At 42.8% G+C, this 19,577-nt stretch overlaps 1 protein-coding gene across 3 annotated transcripts in view; it reads left to right on the top strand.

The window, feature by feature from the left end:
* DISC1 (DISC1 scaffold protein) overlaps window positions 1-19,577 on the top strand; it is a 388,287-nt gene that overhangs the window by 358,671 nt on the left and 10,039 nt on the right. For all 3 annotated transcript variants that reach the window (XM_061161490.1, XM_061161488.1, XM_061161489.1), the window contains one exon: window positions 17,777-17,895. In XM_061161490.1, coding sequence (XP_061017473.1) covers window positions 17,777-17,895 — 119 coding nt within the window. The remainder of the gene's footprint in view (window positions 1-17,776; window positions 17,896-19,577) is intronic.

The raw sequence follows: 19,577 nt of genomic DNA, 5'->3' as shown, positions 1-19,577 counted from the left end.
TTTCAGTGCCATGACAGGAGGCTTCAGAGCACTTTTCTGGCCAGATTCCCAGGTGTTTTGAATAGTAAAAGAAAATAAAACCTTGGTGAAGCTGGAGGGGGACCTTCCCAGGTGGCGTAGTGGTAAAGAATCCGCCTGCCAGTGCAGGAGACCACAGGAGATGTGGGTTCGATCCCTGGGTGGGGAAGATCCCCAGGAGGAGGAAATGACAATCCACTCCAGTATTCTTGCCTGGAAAATTCCATGGGCAAAGGAGCCAGCAAGCTGCAGTCCATGGGGTCACAGAGAGTCGGACACGACTGAGCGACCGAACACACACACCCAAGTCTGGAGGAACGTGTCATTCCACGTCCATGTCTCACAGTTGGCATTAGATGTGCCCCCTCCCTGGGTTGTTGCCACTACTCACCAGGGAACACGTCCATGTGGGCACCCCGCCCCTGTGCTGTCTGCAGGACTCTGGTCTTTGAGAGCACACACCCTCTGATGATCTGTGCTTACAGTCAACGCCTTTTAGACTTGCTTGGAAAATTGACACTCGATCATATATTTTCATTGAACAACCTTATGAGAAAGCAAGCTGTTGTCACTCTCTGGAATCCTGCTGGCCTCGTACAATGAACCTCTACACCAAGCTCTGGGTAATCTCAACTCCTTTGTTAGCTGAGGCCCTGCAGGTGGAATCCTCCGAAAAGCCTGGCTGCCTCGCTTCTGGTGCATTGTTGAAAACTTGCCTGTCTCAGTGGGCCAGCTTCGAAGAATATTCTGATGCAAGGGGCACACTGCCTGGTCATCTCCAGTTCTGTGTCCTTCATGTTCCATGTACTGTCCCTGCATTGCTTTCTGGGGATTAGTCAGAGAGGAAGGTGGGCATCTTTGGAATTCTTGAGCTTCCTTTCTGGAAAGGACAGAATTATAGAAACAGAAAACGAATCAGTTGTTGCTGGGTACTGGTGCGGAGGGGTGGGGATGGGGGGGTGGTGGGGGCTGGGAGGCGGGGCACCTGTCGCAGACAGGGTTGGGGGTGGGGCGGTAGAGAGAGAAGTACTCTGTATCTTGACTGTAGTGTGGCTGTGTAACGGTGTGCACGGGTACATGCTAAGTCACATCCGTCATGTCTGACTCTTTGCAATGCTATGGGCTGTAGTCCTCCAGACTCCTCCGTCCATGGGATTCTCCAGGCAAGCACACTGGAGTGGGTTTCCACGCCCTCCTCCAGGGGATCTTCCCAACATAGGGATCGAACTGCATCTCTTACATCTCCTGCAGTGGCAGGCAGGCTGTTTACCACTTGCGCCACCTGGGAAGTCTCTACATAACTGAGTGCCTATGTCTAAATTTATAATTTTACACCAAAAGTTTTACTGCATGTCATGTTACAAAAGTGACTGTAATTTTAAAAATAATCTCTCCCTATTTTAAAAGTGAGGCTGTAGCTGTTCGATTTGGTTGTGTTTGTCTCAAGGCTATCAGAAGGCAGTACAGCAGATGAGCAGAGCTGAGGCCGCTGGGCTGTATACAGACTGCGTTTCCTCCTCTATTAAAAAAAAAAATGGGGACAATGAAAAATATCTCATGAAGGAAGATTGTGGAGATTTAAATAAAAGAATGCATCTAAAAGTGAGTGATACGTACATGGTGGTGGCAGTTTAGTTGCTAAATCGTGTCTGACTCTTTGCAAGCCCATGGACTCTAGCCCACCAGGTTCCTCTGTCCATGGGATTCTCCAGGCAAGAATACTGGAGTGGGCAGCCATTTCCTTCTCCACAGGATCTTCCTGACCCAGGGATTGAACCTGTGTCTCCTGCATTGGAAGCAAATTCTTTACCATCTGAGGGAAGCCCTGATAACATACATAGTACAGGCTTAACTCATAATTGTGTGTGTGTTCATCACTCTTTATGGCAGTCACAAGAATCTCTAAGACCTTTTTAAAATAGTATACCCTGCTTCTTTTATTAAGAAACAGAAAAGAGAGCAATCAATCAGTGGAAGATATTCAAGTAAAGAAAGATTTAGTAAAGGGACAGTCTTGTTTGTACTGGGGTGAAGGATTCTGAGCTACTGAAAGTGTGAACAATAACCAAGGATCGCATTCGGAGGAAGGTGCTTTTGTTTTCCTGCCTTGGTTTCCAGGGGCTCACTGGATTCTGGCTCCTCGTGTATTTGTCCTGAGGCCGTGGTGTCTGTTTGCTTTGCAGCACTGAGATGCTTTTGCTCTGGAACTCCCTGCTGGGTCTGGCCACCCCGCACGGGTTTCTCTCTTGAAACCTGGTGCCCTGAAGGCAGTCAATTACTTTCTAACCTAAATCTTCCATGAAAAATTGCCGACTTCTTCTGGAGGTCCGCAGGGAGATGGGTTTTCAAACCTTCCCTGTGCTTATCTGCCCCACGTGGGTACATGCATTTTGGCTGCACTGGTTCTCACAAGCGCTTTGTCATTAATTAGAGATTTTGTTGTGTTTAGGGTCCCAGCGGGCTTCTCAGCACCATTTCTCCCATTTTACAACTGGGCCCATTAAGGCATAGTAATGTGCTGTGGGCTTTGTTACCGAGGAAGCTGGCTGCAGGGCGAAGGGCCAGTTTTCACTTGCGCTTCCTCACTGGTAAGAGCCCTCTTCTTTTTCAGCTTCATTACAGCTCTCCTGCAAGCTTTGCCTCGGCCTCTGGAAACAATCAGCTGCTGTTGGCCCTGCTTTATAGACATTACAGAAATTGCACGGGGGCCAGACAGAAGCTGGGGAAATCAGTGAGCCGGCTTCCTCCACTCTGAAGTTGCTCTTTTGTACTTGCTGTTCTGGCCATTATACCTGCGTAATTCTCTCTTTCCTGTCTGCAGCCTGTCCTGCTGGGGTGCTTTCTGTTTTTACTACAAAGTGGGCTTCAGTCCCGCTGAGTTCCCCTGGACAGCATCACTCTCCCTTGCCTTTTGCCTCCAGCTGCTTCCTTTCCCAGCCAGGAGCTGCTCAAAGAGGCTAAAAGGGGCCCAGCAGCTTTGAGCATCTCATGCAGGATTTGAGTAGCCAGGGTGTTAAGATGTCTGCAGTGAAGGGAATTAGCACTAGGATACAGGGTGACTTTATGTTTTTAGTTTCTGCTTTGTGATTGAAGTCTAGTTAACTTACAGCTTTCCTTATTATTGTTGTGGTTGTGGTTTCGTCTCCACGTTGTAGCCGACTCTTTGTGACACCACGGACTGTAGGCTGCCAGGCTCCTCTGTCCATGCGATTTCCCAGGCAAGAAAACTGGAGTGGGTTGCCATGCCCTTCTCCAGAGGATCTTCCCAACCCATGGATTGAACCCAGGTCTCTTGCATTGCAGTGGATTCTTTACCATTTAACCCACCAAGGAAGCCCTTTAGTTATTATATAGGTCTCCAAAAATGCCAATGTCTCCCAGTTTCATTTGATTCCATTTCACATGACAGGAAAGCTGAAAAAACTAATATGTGGTGAAGAAGTGTGTCCTCACCATCTTAAACTGATTTATAATTCTAGAAACATCTGTAGTGGTTGAAGGGCTTATTCTCCAGTCCTGGAAGATGCAGTTTTGCTTTTCTCTCTTCCCCATCACTTCCTGGCTCCCCTGAGCTCTCAGCAGGGCAGCAGCCTCACCAGTGAAGCAGGGTAAAAAGAGCAGGTCCTGAACTACATGCCCTCTTTTTTTTTTTAATTTGTATTTTTAATTGGAGGATAATTGCTTTACAGTGTTGTAAAACATTGTATGGTTTCTGCCGTACATCACCATGAATCAGCCTCCTCCCTCTTTGAACCTCCCTCCCACCCCCCACCCCATCCGACCCCTCTGAGTTGTCCCAGAGCACTGGGTTGAGCTCCCCGTTTTGCAGCAACTTTCCACTGGCTACCCGCTTTGCATATGGTAATGTATATGTTTCAGTGCCGCCCCTGAGCTCGTCCCACCCTCGCCTGCCTCCACTGGCTCAAGTGTGTGCTCTATGTCTGTGTCCCTATCCCTGCCCTGCAGATAGGTTCGGCAGTACCATCTTTCTAGATCTCACACATATGCATTAATATACAATATTTGTCTTTCTCTTTTGACTTACTTTGTATAACAGGCTCTAGCATCCACCTCACTAGAACAGACTCAAATGCATTCTTTTTTATGTAACAGTCCATTGTATATTTGTACAACTTCTTTATCCATTCACTTGTTAATGGACACGTCCTCTTGGTAGCTCGTCTAACTTGAAATTTGTGAGACAACCCCCAGGGTGGAATGCTCACTTAATCATTAGCTGCTTTTTCTCTTTCTGTCTAAGGCCTTTGAGGAGAAAGCAGAAAACTTGGGCATGAAGAGAAATTCCACCCTTTCTACAATTTAGCATTTTGTGTTGCAAACCCAACCCCCTTACCCCAAGAGGAGAGCAGTAGAAGCAATTAGGTTGCCATGGGGATTGGTAATTGACTGATTAATTTAAAAGCCAGAGAATTGTAAAAAATGATATAAGTGCATTTAAATATTTTTTTAAAGTTTATCTACTAATTATTTACTACTTATAAGACCAAGGCTTTGCACATGTTTGAACAGGTTTTCCTGACTGGCTTTTTCCATGGCTCTTCTTGCAGAAGCCTCACCAATTATGCATCATCAACAAATTTCCAGTTTGTGTTTCTTTAAAGAGGGCTGGAAATTTCTAGAGCACTTAAAAAACAGTCCTCAGTCCCTCCCCGCTTAAATATTATTGAGTTTTCTCAAGGTTTTCAACATGGTTTAGATGGAGACAGGAACTCCTCTTCTTTGCCACTAATATTTCATTGCTTTACGTAGTATTTATTTAAATTATGTAATTAGAATTTTAAGTACAGCTGGTACCGAGATTTAGAAAAAACTCTGTCAGTAGGATGGATGGGAAGTTGGCAGGCTCACCGGCACCACCCTGGCCCTGGCCTTGGCCCCTAGCTTCAGGGGAGGGCGCAGAGCCCCAGCACCTGTCAGGTGGGAGGAGGGGGCTTCTAGGCCACCATTTAACTGGTTCCTGCCGCCTCTCTCAGTTAATTGATGTTATCAGCCTGCCAGCCTCCTGCCCAAGGAGAGGAAGTGGATGCCTCTGATCTGCCTGCTCCCCTGCTTTTGGAAAATTACGGAACCACTCTCTTTGCTCCAGGGCCTAACTGCGGAGCCTCTTCTACTAATTAAAAATCGCTCTGTGCTTCTGAGGAGAACTACCTCGGGGCCTTCGGAGCCTCCTTCACCTTGGAAATTCCTTGTTGCTGACGGATGAGTACTTGAGGGGTTGAGAGAGGCCGGTCACAGGCTGGGTGGTGAGGACGGTTAAATTTGTAGCAGTTTCCTTTGCGAAACTGAGAGATTTTGAATCCAGGCTTTTACATCTCTGGAAAGGATACTAACACTCTGTTCGAAGCAGTGATTCTAGTCGTCTCATGGTTGCATAACTCACAGGAAAACATTTAGAAATCAAAACAACTTTAAGGTGAACACAAATGGAAGCTGGCATTTGAGTCTGAGCTCCTTGTAGTTCAGTACTTCTTAATAACAGGCGGCTGGCAGGGCTTCCCAGGTGACGCAGTTGGTAAAGAATCTGCCTGCCAATGCAGGAGACACAGGTTTGATTCCCCGGTTGGGAAGATCCCCTGGAGTAGGAAATGGCAACCCACTCCAGTATTCTTACCTGGGAAATCCCGTGGACAGAGGAGCCTGGAAGGTTACAGTCCATGCGGTCCCAAAGAGTCAGACATGACCAAGCGTGCATGCACACGGACTCACATGCAGGACGCATCCCCTGAAAGGCGACCCCCCCCCAAAGGTGTTCTGTCTTCATTTTCTCATGCACAGGGACCTTAGGGTTTGTGCTGCTGTCACCAGAATCTGAAGTCTTGTGTTAAACAGAGATTGTTTAGGTATTCACTGATGTTATCAATGTCATTTACAAATAGATTTTTCCTCCAAAGTTTCCAATACAGTTTGGCCTTATGCAACATTGGTGTGTCAAAGGAAGCAGATCAAATTCTCTCACGTGATCATGGAATAGGAAATATGGCTTTCCCAAGCTTGCCTTTCATGTGAACTAGAAACCACAGGCCAGTGAACATACATGAATTACTAGGCCATTTCTTCTTTCAGCCATATCTTTTGTTCTATTAATGGTTCTATTTAGAACTCATTTCTTAGTGTCTTCTTTGAAATAAGCATGCAGATTTGTCATTTCATTGTTTTAGTAACTAAGTTGTGTCTGATTCTTTTGTGACCCCCATGGACTATAGCCCACCAGGCTCCTCTGTCCATGGGATTCTCCAGGCAAGAACACTGGAGTGGGTTGCCATTTTCTTCTCCAGGGGATATTCCCCCAACCCAGTGTGCAGATACTTGAAGACAATTCATTGACAGTTCAGCCTATTCTGACCTAAAGACATCTAAATATGCTTTCCTTACCACCACCAACAACTGGATGCTTTTAAAAGAAATACCCACTTACTCAGGGTGTAACCATATAATCCGAATATTTGGATGAATACATGTATCTTATGGAGAAGTAACAATGTACCATTACTGTCATACCATGTGCCTCTCTGCTTGTTGGCATTACATAATGACTGCAGAACTCAGCATTTATGTGAAAACATGAATACTTACAAAGTCTATTTCAAATAGATTGTGAAAGATATCCTTTGTGGTATTGGACAGGAGTTTGAGGTAAATATTCTTTACGTGGACAGTAGAAAAAGGAAAACCATATAGCATTTCTGGAATGTATTTGCCAAGCATGTATTTTGGAAAACAGCCCAAAGGAACATATTTAAGCCTGTGATTTTAATGCCGAACTAAGGAAATGCTTTAATGCATCAGCTAAGCTCATGGATGGTGGTAATCACATCTGGTTTACCTTAAGCTATAGGAGAGGGAATGAAACTTAAGAATGGAACAAACGTCGTGAGACTCAAGATCCATTTTTGGTTTGTAAGGATGCATGTGCACAGTGTAGGATTTTTAATTGATTTTGAAACATAAGCACTACTGTGGCTCAGCAGTCCATAAATGCAGGTCACCTGTCCTTTCTTTGTGATGTAGCCTGTGACTTTCACTGCAGGAAGTAGGTGTTTTTATGGATAGGCCGCTATTGCTGCTGCCTTATTCCATGGCCAAGGAAAGGAGGGCTCAGAGTAGGCTGGTAGGGCAGAGAGGGGGCTGTCCAAGTCAGAGAGCTACCCTGTTAGCACAGGTCCTGGCCACTGCCTGTGCGAAATATCGATGACTAATTTTTTCTTTTCTTTTTAAATTGAAGTAGAGTTGATTTAAAATGTTTCAGTTAATAGGTAACACTACTGTGTGTGAAGCAGATGGCTAGTGGGAAGATGCTGAATGGCACGGGGGGCTCAGCTCCGTGCTCTGTGATGACCTAAAGGGGCGGGATGGGGGTGCGTGGGAGGGAGGCTTGAGAGGTAGGGGATACACGTACACATATGGACAGTGCGTGTTTTTATACAGCAGAAGCTAACACAGCATTGTGGAGCAATTATATGCCAATTTTAAAAAGCAATTCCATCATAGACATATGTTTTTTCAGATTCTTTTCCATTATAAATTATTACAAGATATTGAATATGGTTCCCTGTGCTATACATTAGGTCCTTATTATCCATCTTATGTACAGTAGGGTATATGTGTTAATCCCAAAGTGAAAGTGAAAGTTGCTCAGTCGTGTCTGTTTGCGACCCCATGGTCTATACAGTCCATGGAATTCTCCAGGCCAGAATACTGGAGTGGGTAGCCTTTCCCTTCTCCAGGGGATCTTCCCAACCCAGGGATCGAACCCAGGTCTCCCGCACTGCAGGCGGGTTCTTTACCATCTGAGCCACAAGGGAAGCCCTGTTAATCCCAAACTCCTCATTTATTCCTCCTTTCCCTTTCCCCTTTTGTAACCATAAGTCTGTTCTCTATGTCTGTGAGTCTATTTTGTAAATAAGTTCATTTGCATCTTTAGACTCCATATATTAGTGATATCATAAGATATTTGTCTTTGGCTTACTTCACTTAGTATGATAATCTCTAGTTCCATCCATGTTTCTGCAAATGGCATTATGTCATTCTTTTTTGTGGCTGAGTAGTATTCTGTTACATATATAATGGAATATATATATATATATGTATCTATATCTCACATCTTCTTTATCCATTCATTCATACTGATGAGTTCCTTAAGCACATTGCCCAGCACAATGCATTTCTCACATGGAACATAGTCCTGAAAGGTACTTGTTGATTTCCTCAGCTTAATTTTTAAATCACAGCAAGACTTCTTACCTCATTTATCAGGTTTTCTTATCCTGCTACTCGTTATCATTTCAGACATCATACTCCCTTGCCCTTTAGAACTACTTTAGTCAGCATTTTACAACGTTAGCTATTTCAGTGTTCTTTATCCAGTGACTTAACCCAAGGTGGAGCCGGTCCGCTCAAACCGGCAGCAGGTCACCGCTGATGAATAACATTTCTGAAAGCGTATGCTCTGTTAGGTGTGGCAGTCTTTCATAAGTAAAGTTGGCAGCTACAGCAGGACTTGCCTAACTAGCAACGTAACCTAAACAGTTTCTATTCCAAATACATTTTTATTCAGGAAATAATGTGTGTGTGTGTGTGATACCTATGATTCTCTCATCACTCTACATGTAGCCAGATGAGATGTTACCAGATACTTGTTCTTATCAAAGCAATTATTGTTATAATATAATATAATCTTTACCCTTTTTTTTAGTACTTTTTATGAGGACTATTTTTAAAGTCTTCATTGAATTTGTTATGATATTGTTTCTGTTTTACATTTTGGTTTTTGGCTATGAGGCATGTGGGATCTTAGCCTCCCAAAAAGGGATCTAACCTGCACCCACTGCATTGGAAGGCAAAGTCTTAACCACTAGACCGCCAGGCAAGTCCCCCCTTCCCTATTAACATGAGCTCTAGTTTTAAAACTTTAAATGTTTATATCTTCCAAATTTCATAGGCAAGGACATAGTCTTCTTTATGGGAAAATCACTAAGTAATAAAGTCCTTGGAGAGCCTGACCACGGAGTCTGTGAGTGTGGTTTTCAGCAGTGTGTGGGGTGCAGGCATCTGCTCAGGCTAGCAACTGAATGCATTTTTGGACCCAAGTATAAACCTTTCTAGATAAATGTTTTTAGAAGCTGATTTTAATGAGAAAATCCTGCCCAACAAAGGAAATCCTTTTTTCTGTTTTAAATCACGCTTCCCCAGTTTAGTGAGTAGGACAGAAATTTGACATCAGCCCTAATTCAACACAGCTGAAAATTTCTGCCCGAACACTCAAGTCTACGGGTTTTGATCATGAGGTGAGTTACGCAAATTCTCTTTGAAATATTGCCTGACCGAGTTAGGGCTACTGAATCAGACATGTGTAGAAGGACAGGAGGGAAGATTTAGGGCTCTTCTCGAGGCTGATAAAAGGCAAGTGTGTGTGGAAGGGCGGGGACAGACACACAAAGACCCGCCAGCCACCCTAGAGGCAGGAGAGCATCCCAGGCAAGCTGCTCTTGGCTGCATCCAGGGAAGGGACTGAGTCTAGAGACATCTCACAGGTCTCTGCCTGGCTCTGCACACTTGGTGAGAGGCGGCCTTGGCCAGGGCAGGCTGAGAAACCGCATCGCTTCCTCAAGACTTGGCAAAAAAGAAGTCTCCATTCCTTGCTTCAACAAATGTGTCCTGAGCATCTTTGGAAAACTGGGCAAGTTGCACTGGAACTCCAGGGATGGCAGGACCCCATTCTACCCCCGTCTAGTTGGAGAGATAGGCAGTTGCATACATGTGAGAGAAGTTCTGTGCGTGGTGCGGGAGGAACACCCTAGTCTGGAATTGAGGTGGTAAGAGATTCAGGGATTCAGGAGCATGTCTGGAGGAAGTGGGATCTGCAGGGCTTCTAAGAGAAGAGGGGGCGTCAGCCAGGCAGGGAAGGGAAAAGGTCAGTAAGAGGCCCTATTCCTGCTATAGCTTTTTTTCATTCTGGCCTGTGGTGAAAATAGTTACTTCTAGGGCTAAATGATGGAATAAATGTGTAGAAAGAAAAAAATAATAATTTGAATGGCTGAAAAGACTGCCTGATGGGACAAATTACTAGAGAGTTTTCAAAGCCACTTTGAAATGCCAAACAACCTGTACTTTATCTGTTCAGAATTGCAAATCCTACAGAACTCCATTTCAGCCAGGAATACTAATGATTTTGTAGTGGGAGATATTTTAATTTTCAAGTATCAGTCATGTAGTCATGTAAGATTTTTTGGGCCACATTTAATTTAATAACTAAGTGGGAGCAAATGTTAACCAATTTCATGTGGAGAGGAGCCCACTGCATGAAGAGCTACTGGATGTGGTTCAGAGAATGTTCATTGGGAATCTACCAAGTAGATGGGAGAGATGGGCAGCTAAGGCTCTCAAATCCCAGGGGGGTAGTGGTAAAGAATGCGGCTTCCATCCCTAGATCAGGAAGTCACTTGGAGTAGGAAATGGAAACCCACTCCAGTATTCATGCCTGGAAAATTCTATGGACAGAGGAGCCTGGCCCGCTATAGTCCATGGGGTCACAAAGAATCGGACATGACTGAGCGACTGAACACACAGATACACGTTCTTATTCAGAAAGGAAAACTGGCCATCCTTCCCATGTGACTCACCTGCTGTCCTCTGCCTCCAGCCTTGTGTTTCGTGAACTTGGAGATCAAAGGTCCCTCACTCACCACTGCATCCCAGGTTGTCCTGGTTACCATCATCACCAACATCTAGGTGACATGTATGCAAGTCATGGAGGAGATACCTCTTTGGGTGAGGCTGAGCCCTCTGGGAAACAGAACAGACTTTGCTGAGTTTTGAGGGAGGAAGAAAGAGAAGAGACAGCTTCTGGTGCTGTTTGCTTCTCTGATTTCTTTCTGTCATCATTTTGTAGCCCCCTCCATCCTGCCATGGGTCAGCCCTGCACAAATCCCTCACCCCACCTCCTTGCAGCATGGTTAAGTCCAGATCCAGAGGAAAGAGCTGGCTAGATGTGGGGAGACCTCTGTCTTGGACCCCAACCCACCACGTTCTCTTTGTGTGACCTTCGGTAAGCCACAGGACTCTTAGAAATGCTTTTGATGTGTCTATAAGGAGGAACTGAATTAGATGAGACTTAAGTTCCTAACCCCGCCAGCTCCAATTCTCTGTTTAGGCATGAAGATGCTTGGGGAAGTACCTGTGACATTCTTAGCAGCCCTGACTGAGGTGGCCCTTTGTACACACTTGTGTTTGATGTCCTGGAAATCAGGCGAGAGTTAAAATGAGGGACTCCACTTTCTTACCAGTTACATCCCAAGCTGGGGCCTCAGGAGCAGTGCTCTGCTTAAAGAGAGCACTTATTTTGGCTTAAAGAGAAATGCCAGCATTGCCAAAGATCTGTTGAAACTGCTTTGAAAAGAAGTTCCCTTTCTGTTAAGACTAACAAGCAAACAAAAGCCCTTCTCTGGCTCCTATTTCCTTTACCTTTTTATTTGATTTTTTTATCGGATGATAATCGCTGTATAATATTGTGTTGGTTTCTGCCATACATAACGTGAATCAGCCACAGTAAGGAAGACAAGAGACAGCTTCTGGTGCTGTTTGCTTCTCTGACTTCTTTCTGTCATCACTTTGCAGTCCCCTCAGTCCTGCCCTAGGTCAACCCTACACAAATCCCTTTTGGTGTCCCTCCCTATTCCATCACAGGTTAGGCAAATAATATGGATAAAATTAGAGACCAGGGTAAAGTTGACAGTAAAGCCCCCTGCTCTCCTGCCAGGGGATCTCTGCATAGTGAGCCTAAAAACCAATGACTTAAAAAGGACATACTTGAGAAAAGTGTTCTCAAAGCAAGAGAGATATAGTGGTAACAGGCCTGATGCCTCCCACCAACACCCTGCCACCCTGGGCCAATGGAGCACACGCACACTCATGTTCTAGGAGGATGTAATATCTGGGGATTTACATAGGGTAAAGATTTTTTCCTTCATCCTAGGCAGTGAGTGTGTCCCCAAGGGGGCTGTGAGAACTAGAGACAGGAATCTATTCGTCAAGTACACTTCTGCCTCTCATGAGGAAGCATCTTGCTGTTCCATTTGCACTAAAGAGTCATTTTCTCCAAAGCTAGAGGGAAGCAAGCTCCCATTGGCTACATCCTGAGCAAATGTGTTGTTCAGACTATGCACCTGCATATTTGACCAGAAGGCGGGGATCTGGGGACCAGTGACCACCAGCAGTGACCACTCATTGTGATCTCTTTCTTACACTTCTGAGGCTCATGGCCACAGCTTCCAGCACGGCTGGGCACTCCCTACCCTGAGACAAGTCCGGGTGTTAGCACTTTAGTGCAGTTCAAGATCTGATTGGTCTAGGGACCAGAGGGGGTACCTCCTGCTAGTGTTGTGCAAGGGTCCTGTCCATTCAGGCAGGCTCCCATGTGGTGTATCCCCATGCATCCTACTGTTTTAGCTACTGTGATTCTTAACACGCTCAGCTTAGTGATTAGAAAAAAACATTTCGTATACGCATGGTCCTGTGGGGAGGATTGTCTTTGCCCCACATGGTCTGGGTGTTTAATGAATCACTTGAAGGTGGGTCCTCAAACTGTCTGAAGGCTCAGTCCCACTCATACCTGGCTATTGACTGGGCCTTTTGCTGGGGCACTCAGCCAGACACTTACACCTGGCCAATCCAAGTGACTAGGGCTTCCTCACGACGTGGACCCTGGGTTCCAGGGCAAGTGATCTGATGATGTTGAAGTGATGTTATGATGTTGATCCAGAAGTCAGGCATGTCAGCTCTGTTGTATTCTTTGCACCAGAGGATCCTTAAAGGACCAGCCAGGTTCAAGGGGGAGAAGTATTGATAATAACCTGTCTCCTGGCAGCACAGGTAAGGTTCTGGAAGGCCATACGGCTGTGGTCACACACACATTCCACCCTGCCTAGGCACAGCATGGGGACAGCAAGGAGGTTCTACCCAGTCCTCCAGGGTGTAGTCCGCACGCAGGACTTCCACAGCTTTGTCCAACTGATGCTCATGACTCTGGTCCCGTCTGGCCCTCTGTGGACAGATGGGATTTCTTTGAACGATGGAGCATTTTTTTATCAGATTGATAAAATATGTAAATCTTCCCTCTCGTTAGCTGTCATTTCTCAGTTTAGGTCTTAAGCTATTTCCATTCCCAAGGTTCCATATGAGAGCAGTATAGTAAAGCCATAAACCATTCAAATAACACCCAGGTCACACGCAGTGTCCTTTCGGGACAGGATCAGGGTCTGTCAGTAGTGATTTGCGCAGGAGTGTGGTGGAGAGTCTGTGATATGAAGAGGCAGTCCCACGAGAGAATGCCAATCAGCTCTTCTGTTACTGATCAGAGAACCTTGATCTCACTGAGTTTGTTTCCCTGTGCCTCTTTGTGTTTTTTAATCTTTTTTTTTTTTAATTACTGAAGTATAGTTGATTTACAAGTTGTGTTAGTTTCAGGTGTATAGCAAAATGATTCAGTTATTACATTTTCCATTATAGGTCATTACTAGATATTCAAAATAGTTCCATATACTATACAGTTGGTCCTTGTCAGTTATCTATTTTATCTGGGGTAGTTTGTATCTGTTAATTGCATACTCCTAATTTATCCCCTGTCCTTCCCCTTTGGTAACCATATGTCTTTTCTATTTCTTGTGTTTTTTAAGCTTTAAAATTGTTTTTTAAAAATAGTCAGTTGTATGTCTTCCATACTTTTCCATTATGGCCTGAATTAGTGTTCTAAGTGACTTTTTTCTTTATTATATTTCAGAGATGTGGAAAATACAACAAAACATTGAGGAGAAAATAAAAATGTACTATAATGCTGGCCCTCCAAATAATTGTTAATATTTTAGTGCTTTGCCTATTTGAGTATTTCCTCATTATTAAATATTCTTATATTAAAATGATTTTAATGGCTAAGTACAAATTGAATATACCAGGACTTAATTTAACCACTCCCTTTATTGTTGGACACATGTTATTTCCTCTTTCTCGTACTCCTAATGCAATTACTTTTGCATTACTAAAGTAATAATAAATTTTTATTTAACACATATGATAGAGATTTTCTATATTTATTAAAATGCTTAATAAAAACTATTTAAATTTAAATATATAAATTTTCTTTTTGAAAAATTGCAGTAAAGGGACTACTGAATCATAGACTGTAAATAATTTAAAGTTTTGCTGTTGTTGTTTAGTCGCTAAGTTGTGTCTGACTGTTGCAGCCCCATGGACTGTAGCCTGCCAGCCTCCTCTGTCTATGGAATTTTCCAGACAAGAATACTGGAGTGGGTTGTCATTTTCTCCTCCAGGGGATCCTCCTGACCTGGAGATCAAACCTGCATCTCCTGCATCGGCAGGCAGGTTCTTTACCACTAGCATTATCAGGAAAGCCCAAAGTTTTTCTATATGGTCTTAAATCACTTTTCCAAATTCACACAATCACTATCAATCTGCACATAATTTTAAAATAAAAACAGGCAGGAATTATGTATGTGGGGGAATATGTAAAGCCATATTTTAAATGGACTTAATTCAGCTTTGATTTCTATTTGTTTTAGCCCTAAGATGAAAATTGAATCATTTGATTCCATCAAAGAGTGTTTTAAATTCCTTAGCTTCATGTTCTGATTCTATGCTTTTGTGTCTCTTTAAAGTGTAATCTCTGGCGCATATATTTTCCCACTAACACTGTATTTTTCTCCTTCTGTATGGCTTGTGGTTCCACTGCTGTCAGTCATTTTTCTCCAGATGTTCTTTTTCTTGGTGTCTCGTTTAGCTCATGCATGACTATGCCATTACTCATTGCCCGTTGTCTTAACTTCCATGTAATTTGTCTACTCTGTAATTCTACATCTTTGAATGATAATGTTACTACTTTTAGAGCAGTAAAATACACATGTATATGTGATTTTTACTTATTTACTGTTTTCTCCTCATCACTACTATGGTCAATTATGAATAAACCTTCATGCATGCTTCACATGCTTTCTTGTATAATCGTGTCCATTTGTCTGCAAAATTGTATGTTGTCACTGAATTTTTTGTACATATATTAATTTATAATATATTAGATGTCTTTAGTATCTACGATAGTTATGGGTACTTTGTCTGCACTATTTTCTTCTAATGTAGTTGACCATTTGGCATATAAACTTTAGGGAATTCTGGAGTTGATATAGTGAATGTTAAATTACATATCTTGATTAAATGGTTATTCTTGGACTCCAATTATAGTATTATACAACTTGCGAACTCTAAGGACTTTTTAAATATTGCCACACCTGGGCATTTTGTTGTTGTGTTTTCTAGCCATTAATTATAGCTTTTTTAGTAACTCTGCAATTTAATCTGAATATATATATCTCAGTTCTTTTCCCTATGCAAAATTATTTTTATCTACCTTCTAAGACTTTTACCATTAGTTGGAAAAATACTAGTTTTACTTTTGGTTACTTTTAAATTCTGAGCTCACTTTTTGCTGCTTATTTATTTACTTATTATATTTTTATTGAGATATAATTGACATATAACACTGTGTAAGTTGAGAGGTACATTGTTTTTATATGATGCAGGTTATTACAAGATATTGAATATAGTTCCCTGTGCTACACAGCAGGTCCTTATTTATACCTTTTATATATAGTAGTGTGTATACGTTAATCTCAACCTCCTAACTTATCCCTCCTCCCCCTTCCCCCTTGGTAGCCATAAGTTTGCTTTCTATGTCTGTGAGTCTGACTCTGTTCTATGATAAGTTCATTTGTATCATTTTCTTAGATTCCACATATAAACAATATCATATGACATTTATCTTTCTCTGTCTGACTGACTTAGTACGGTAGAGATTCTAGGTCCATTCATATTGCAAATGGCATTATTTTGTTCTTTTTATGGCTGAGTAGTATTCCATTGTGTATATATGTACCACATTTTCTTTATCCATTCATCTGTTGATGGGCATTTAGGTTGCTTCCGTATCTTGGATATTGTGAATAGTGCTGCTCTGAACACTGGGGTGCATGCATCTTTTTGAATTATAGTTCTCTTTGGTTATGCGTCCAGGAGTATGATTGCTGGTTCATACAGTAGCTCTGTTTTTCATTTTTTAAGTAACCTTCATATTATTCTCCACATGGTGGTTTTGTACAGAAAAGTGACATAAAGAGGGCTCTTTTCTGATTCATGTGTTGGATACAAGTATGAAGGAGAAACATTTCAGGAGGCAGGAGCTCCCAGACTTGGCTATTCATTCACGGAAACAATGAATGCCGTGTGCCTACTGTGTGTCTGACATTGTGCCAGGAGCTCTGAACCTACAGCGAGCAAGCCATCATTGTCCGAGCTCTTAGGGGACTTGACATGCATTGTCCCTTCTTTTATGGGACTTATGCCCTGGTGTGAGAGAGGGAAAATGACTACTTCCACTGGCGGTGATAGCAGCCGAACATACAATGCAGGTCTCCTGGCATCTAAAGTCTCCTTGGGAATGCTCTTGCACTGTTGGTGGGAATGTAAATTGATACAGCCACTATGGAAGAAGGTATGGAGATTCCTTAAAACACTAGGAATAAAACCACCATTTGACCCAGCAATCCCACCCCTAGGCATATACCCTGAGGAAACCAAAATTGGAAAAGACACATGTATCCCATTGTTCACTGCAGCACTGTTGACAATAGCTAGAACATGAAAGCAACCTAGATGTCCATTGACAGATGAATGAATAAAGAAGTTTTGGTACATATACACAATGGAATATTACTCAGCCATAAAAAGGAATGCATTTGAATCAGTTCTAATGAGGTGGATGAACCTAGAACCTATTATACAGAGTGAAGTAAGTAAGAAAAAGAAAGATAAATATCGTATACTCATGCATATACGGAATCTAGAAAAATGGTACTGAAGCAGCAATGGAGAAACAGACATAGAGAACAGACTTATGGACATGGGGAGAGGGGAGGAGAGGCTGAGATGTATGGAGAGAGTAACATGGAAACTTACATCACCATATGTAAAATAGATAGCCTACGGGAATTTGCTGTATGGCTCAGGAGACCCAAACAGGGGCTGGGGTGGGGTGGGGAGGGAGATGGGAGCGAGGTTTACGAGGGAGGGGACATGGGTGTGCCTATGGCTGATTCATGTTGAGGTTTGACAGAAAACAACAAAATTCTGTAAAACAGTTATCCTTCAATTAAAAAATAAATAAAAATTTTAAAAAATCATAAAAAAGTCTCCTTAGTATTCTAGCTTTCAGGGACTGTGACCAGTGTACAAACACATGTTCAGTGCCCTATTAGAGTCCTGTGCCCCTAAAGGGCATTCTCTGTTCTTACAGGTCAGCCTCTCTTTGGTTAGCAATCCTATTCCAGTGTGGTTTGCCCATGAATGCAGTTCAAAGACCCAGGCTTCCTCTTTGATAAATCCAATTTAGGAGTTGATATACTGGATACAAGTCTTGGAAATGACTGGATGCAGGAGATAAACTGTGGAGTTACGTACATACAGCTTATCATTCAGTAAGAACCTGAAATTGCCATTCTCAAGAATGACCTCCAGGGAAGACAAAGTTTCTGGCATGATGCCAATGGGATTCAGAAGGTAGCAGAGCTCTGCTGGGGAGTCTTCCCTTTGTGGACCATTGGATAAATCACAGATGTGTTCATAGCCCTGAAAATATCTGTAGTTTACTAATGATATTTTTTTCTTTTTCCCTGGCCAGGAATCCTACATCTTTTCGGCAGAACTTGGAGAAAAATGTGAAACTATAGGCAAGAAACTATTGTACTTAGAAGATCAACTACACATGGCAATCCACAGTCATGATGAAGATCTCATTCATATCCTTTTAATCCTGCAGATGAAGCACCTGTTAGGCTACTTTGTAAAAGAAAGTCTTAATAATTTGCAGTTTTCCTATGCCTCAGCAGATGGAAACAAATAGATACTCCTGGTATTTAGAGTTCAACACACCTCTGATCTCTGAGATTATTCAGTATGTGATGTTTTCTCTCTAGGTTTTGGTAAGTTGGCATTTTTGATGACTAAACCGGACTGCTAAAAAACTACCAAAGAAATTCAGACATGCACAAAATCAGGCCAAAGAAAAATGTAGTTTTGGGGCTGTGCAGCTGGGTTTGTGGGGCTCAGATGGTTGTGAGTCTGACTGCCTCAGTTTTCCAGGGGCTTTCTAAATACCTAGAAACCCAAATCCATCTTCAGCTTCCTCTTCCATGCAATTCTGCCATATAATGGGCAGGAGAGTATCACACTAGTGGGGCTTCATATAACTCCCTTCCAATTTTTTCTCATACAAGATTCAGTGCATTTCCTGTCACACCTGCAAATTCCTTTATCAAAACTAGCTGCCAGTGAGCAAGATGGCACAAAAAACTACTGGCTTAGGAGTTTGTCCATGTGAAGCACTGAATTTCATATTAATCAGTGTATGGTTTGTCCCTGGTTAGCACTTCTGAGGGCAGATGAGTGAGTGCAAGATGGATGAAGGCATATACAGCTCCATCCTGTATTTTTTTTTTTTAGGTATTTAATCATAAGTTGAAACTTCTCTAGATGAAAGTACTTTGTTCATTTATCTTTTCTGTTCAGTAGTATGACTTTTATTAGATGTATTTGTGAGAAATGTAGCTATTTTGAACTTTGTTTCTCATTGCTGTCTTTTCAGAATTCTAGCTCTTACCAGACTTTATCTGGAATATGTGTGTGTGTTTAAAGAGATTTGAATGGTCAAGCATTAGCCATAATCACAAGTATTCAGATCCACAGTCTAATGATGGATTCAGTGTTGTGTTTCTTTTCTCCTTATAACCTGAAATCTTTCACCTTGCTTATTAAATTTAGCAGGAAAAAAATTTTCAACTTAATCAGTGATTATTTCCAATTGCTCAAGGTACATTTTTAAAAGCAGACATTCTGTTTTTCATAACTCCCTACCCCTAATAAAGTGTTATTTAAGCTCTCATTAAAAAGCTGGCCAAAGAAGCAGTAGCGGTATTTTTGTCTTTCACTTTTGTTTGTTTCATGTTCACGGATCCCACAGATTTGAGCAGTTGTTAGGGGAGTGTGGCCTCCAGCAGATGGACAAGTGACCGTCTGCGGCTGGGCATCTGGGAGCAGGGTCCTGCCGAGGGCCAGTGCGCACGGAGCGGCTCCTGGCCAGCAGGTGGGCTTGTTCCTCGCTGGGAAAACCCCCCAGCTTCTGGTGGGCTCAGGGAACAGTTCTGACAGCTGCATTTGAGGTCTGTGTTAGCCTCTCGTTTAGAAATTTTCCAAAACGTTAGTTTGATTCTAGGGAATTGGGTTTTCTCCTTAATAGATTTGGGTAGTGGGAAGGAGGCTGAGAGGGGACAGAGCTGTGTATAAATAGGATGCTTCTAGTGTTCCCAAGCCAGATTCAGGAGCAATGGGATCATGGACAGTGGATAATGCCTCTATAAGCATCTCTAAAGTCAGATAACAACATGTACCTGTAAGGTTCCCAGGTGCCACTAGTGGTAAAGAAC

Source organism: Dama dama, chromosome 15 (assembly GCF_033118175.1).
Source record: "Dama dama isolate Ldn47 chromosome 15, ASM3311817v1, whole genome shotgun sequence".
Classification (NCBI taxonomy): domain Eukaryota; kingdom Metazoa; phylum Chordata; class Mammalia; order Artiodactyla; family Cervidae; genus Dama; species Dama dama.
This window is presented reverse-complemented; position numbering and strand designations above follow the sequence as displayed.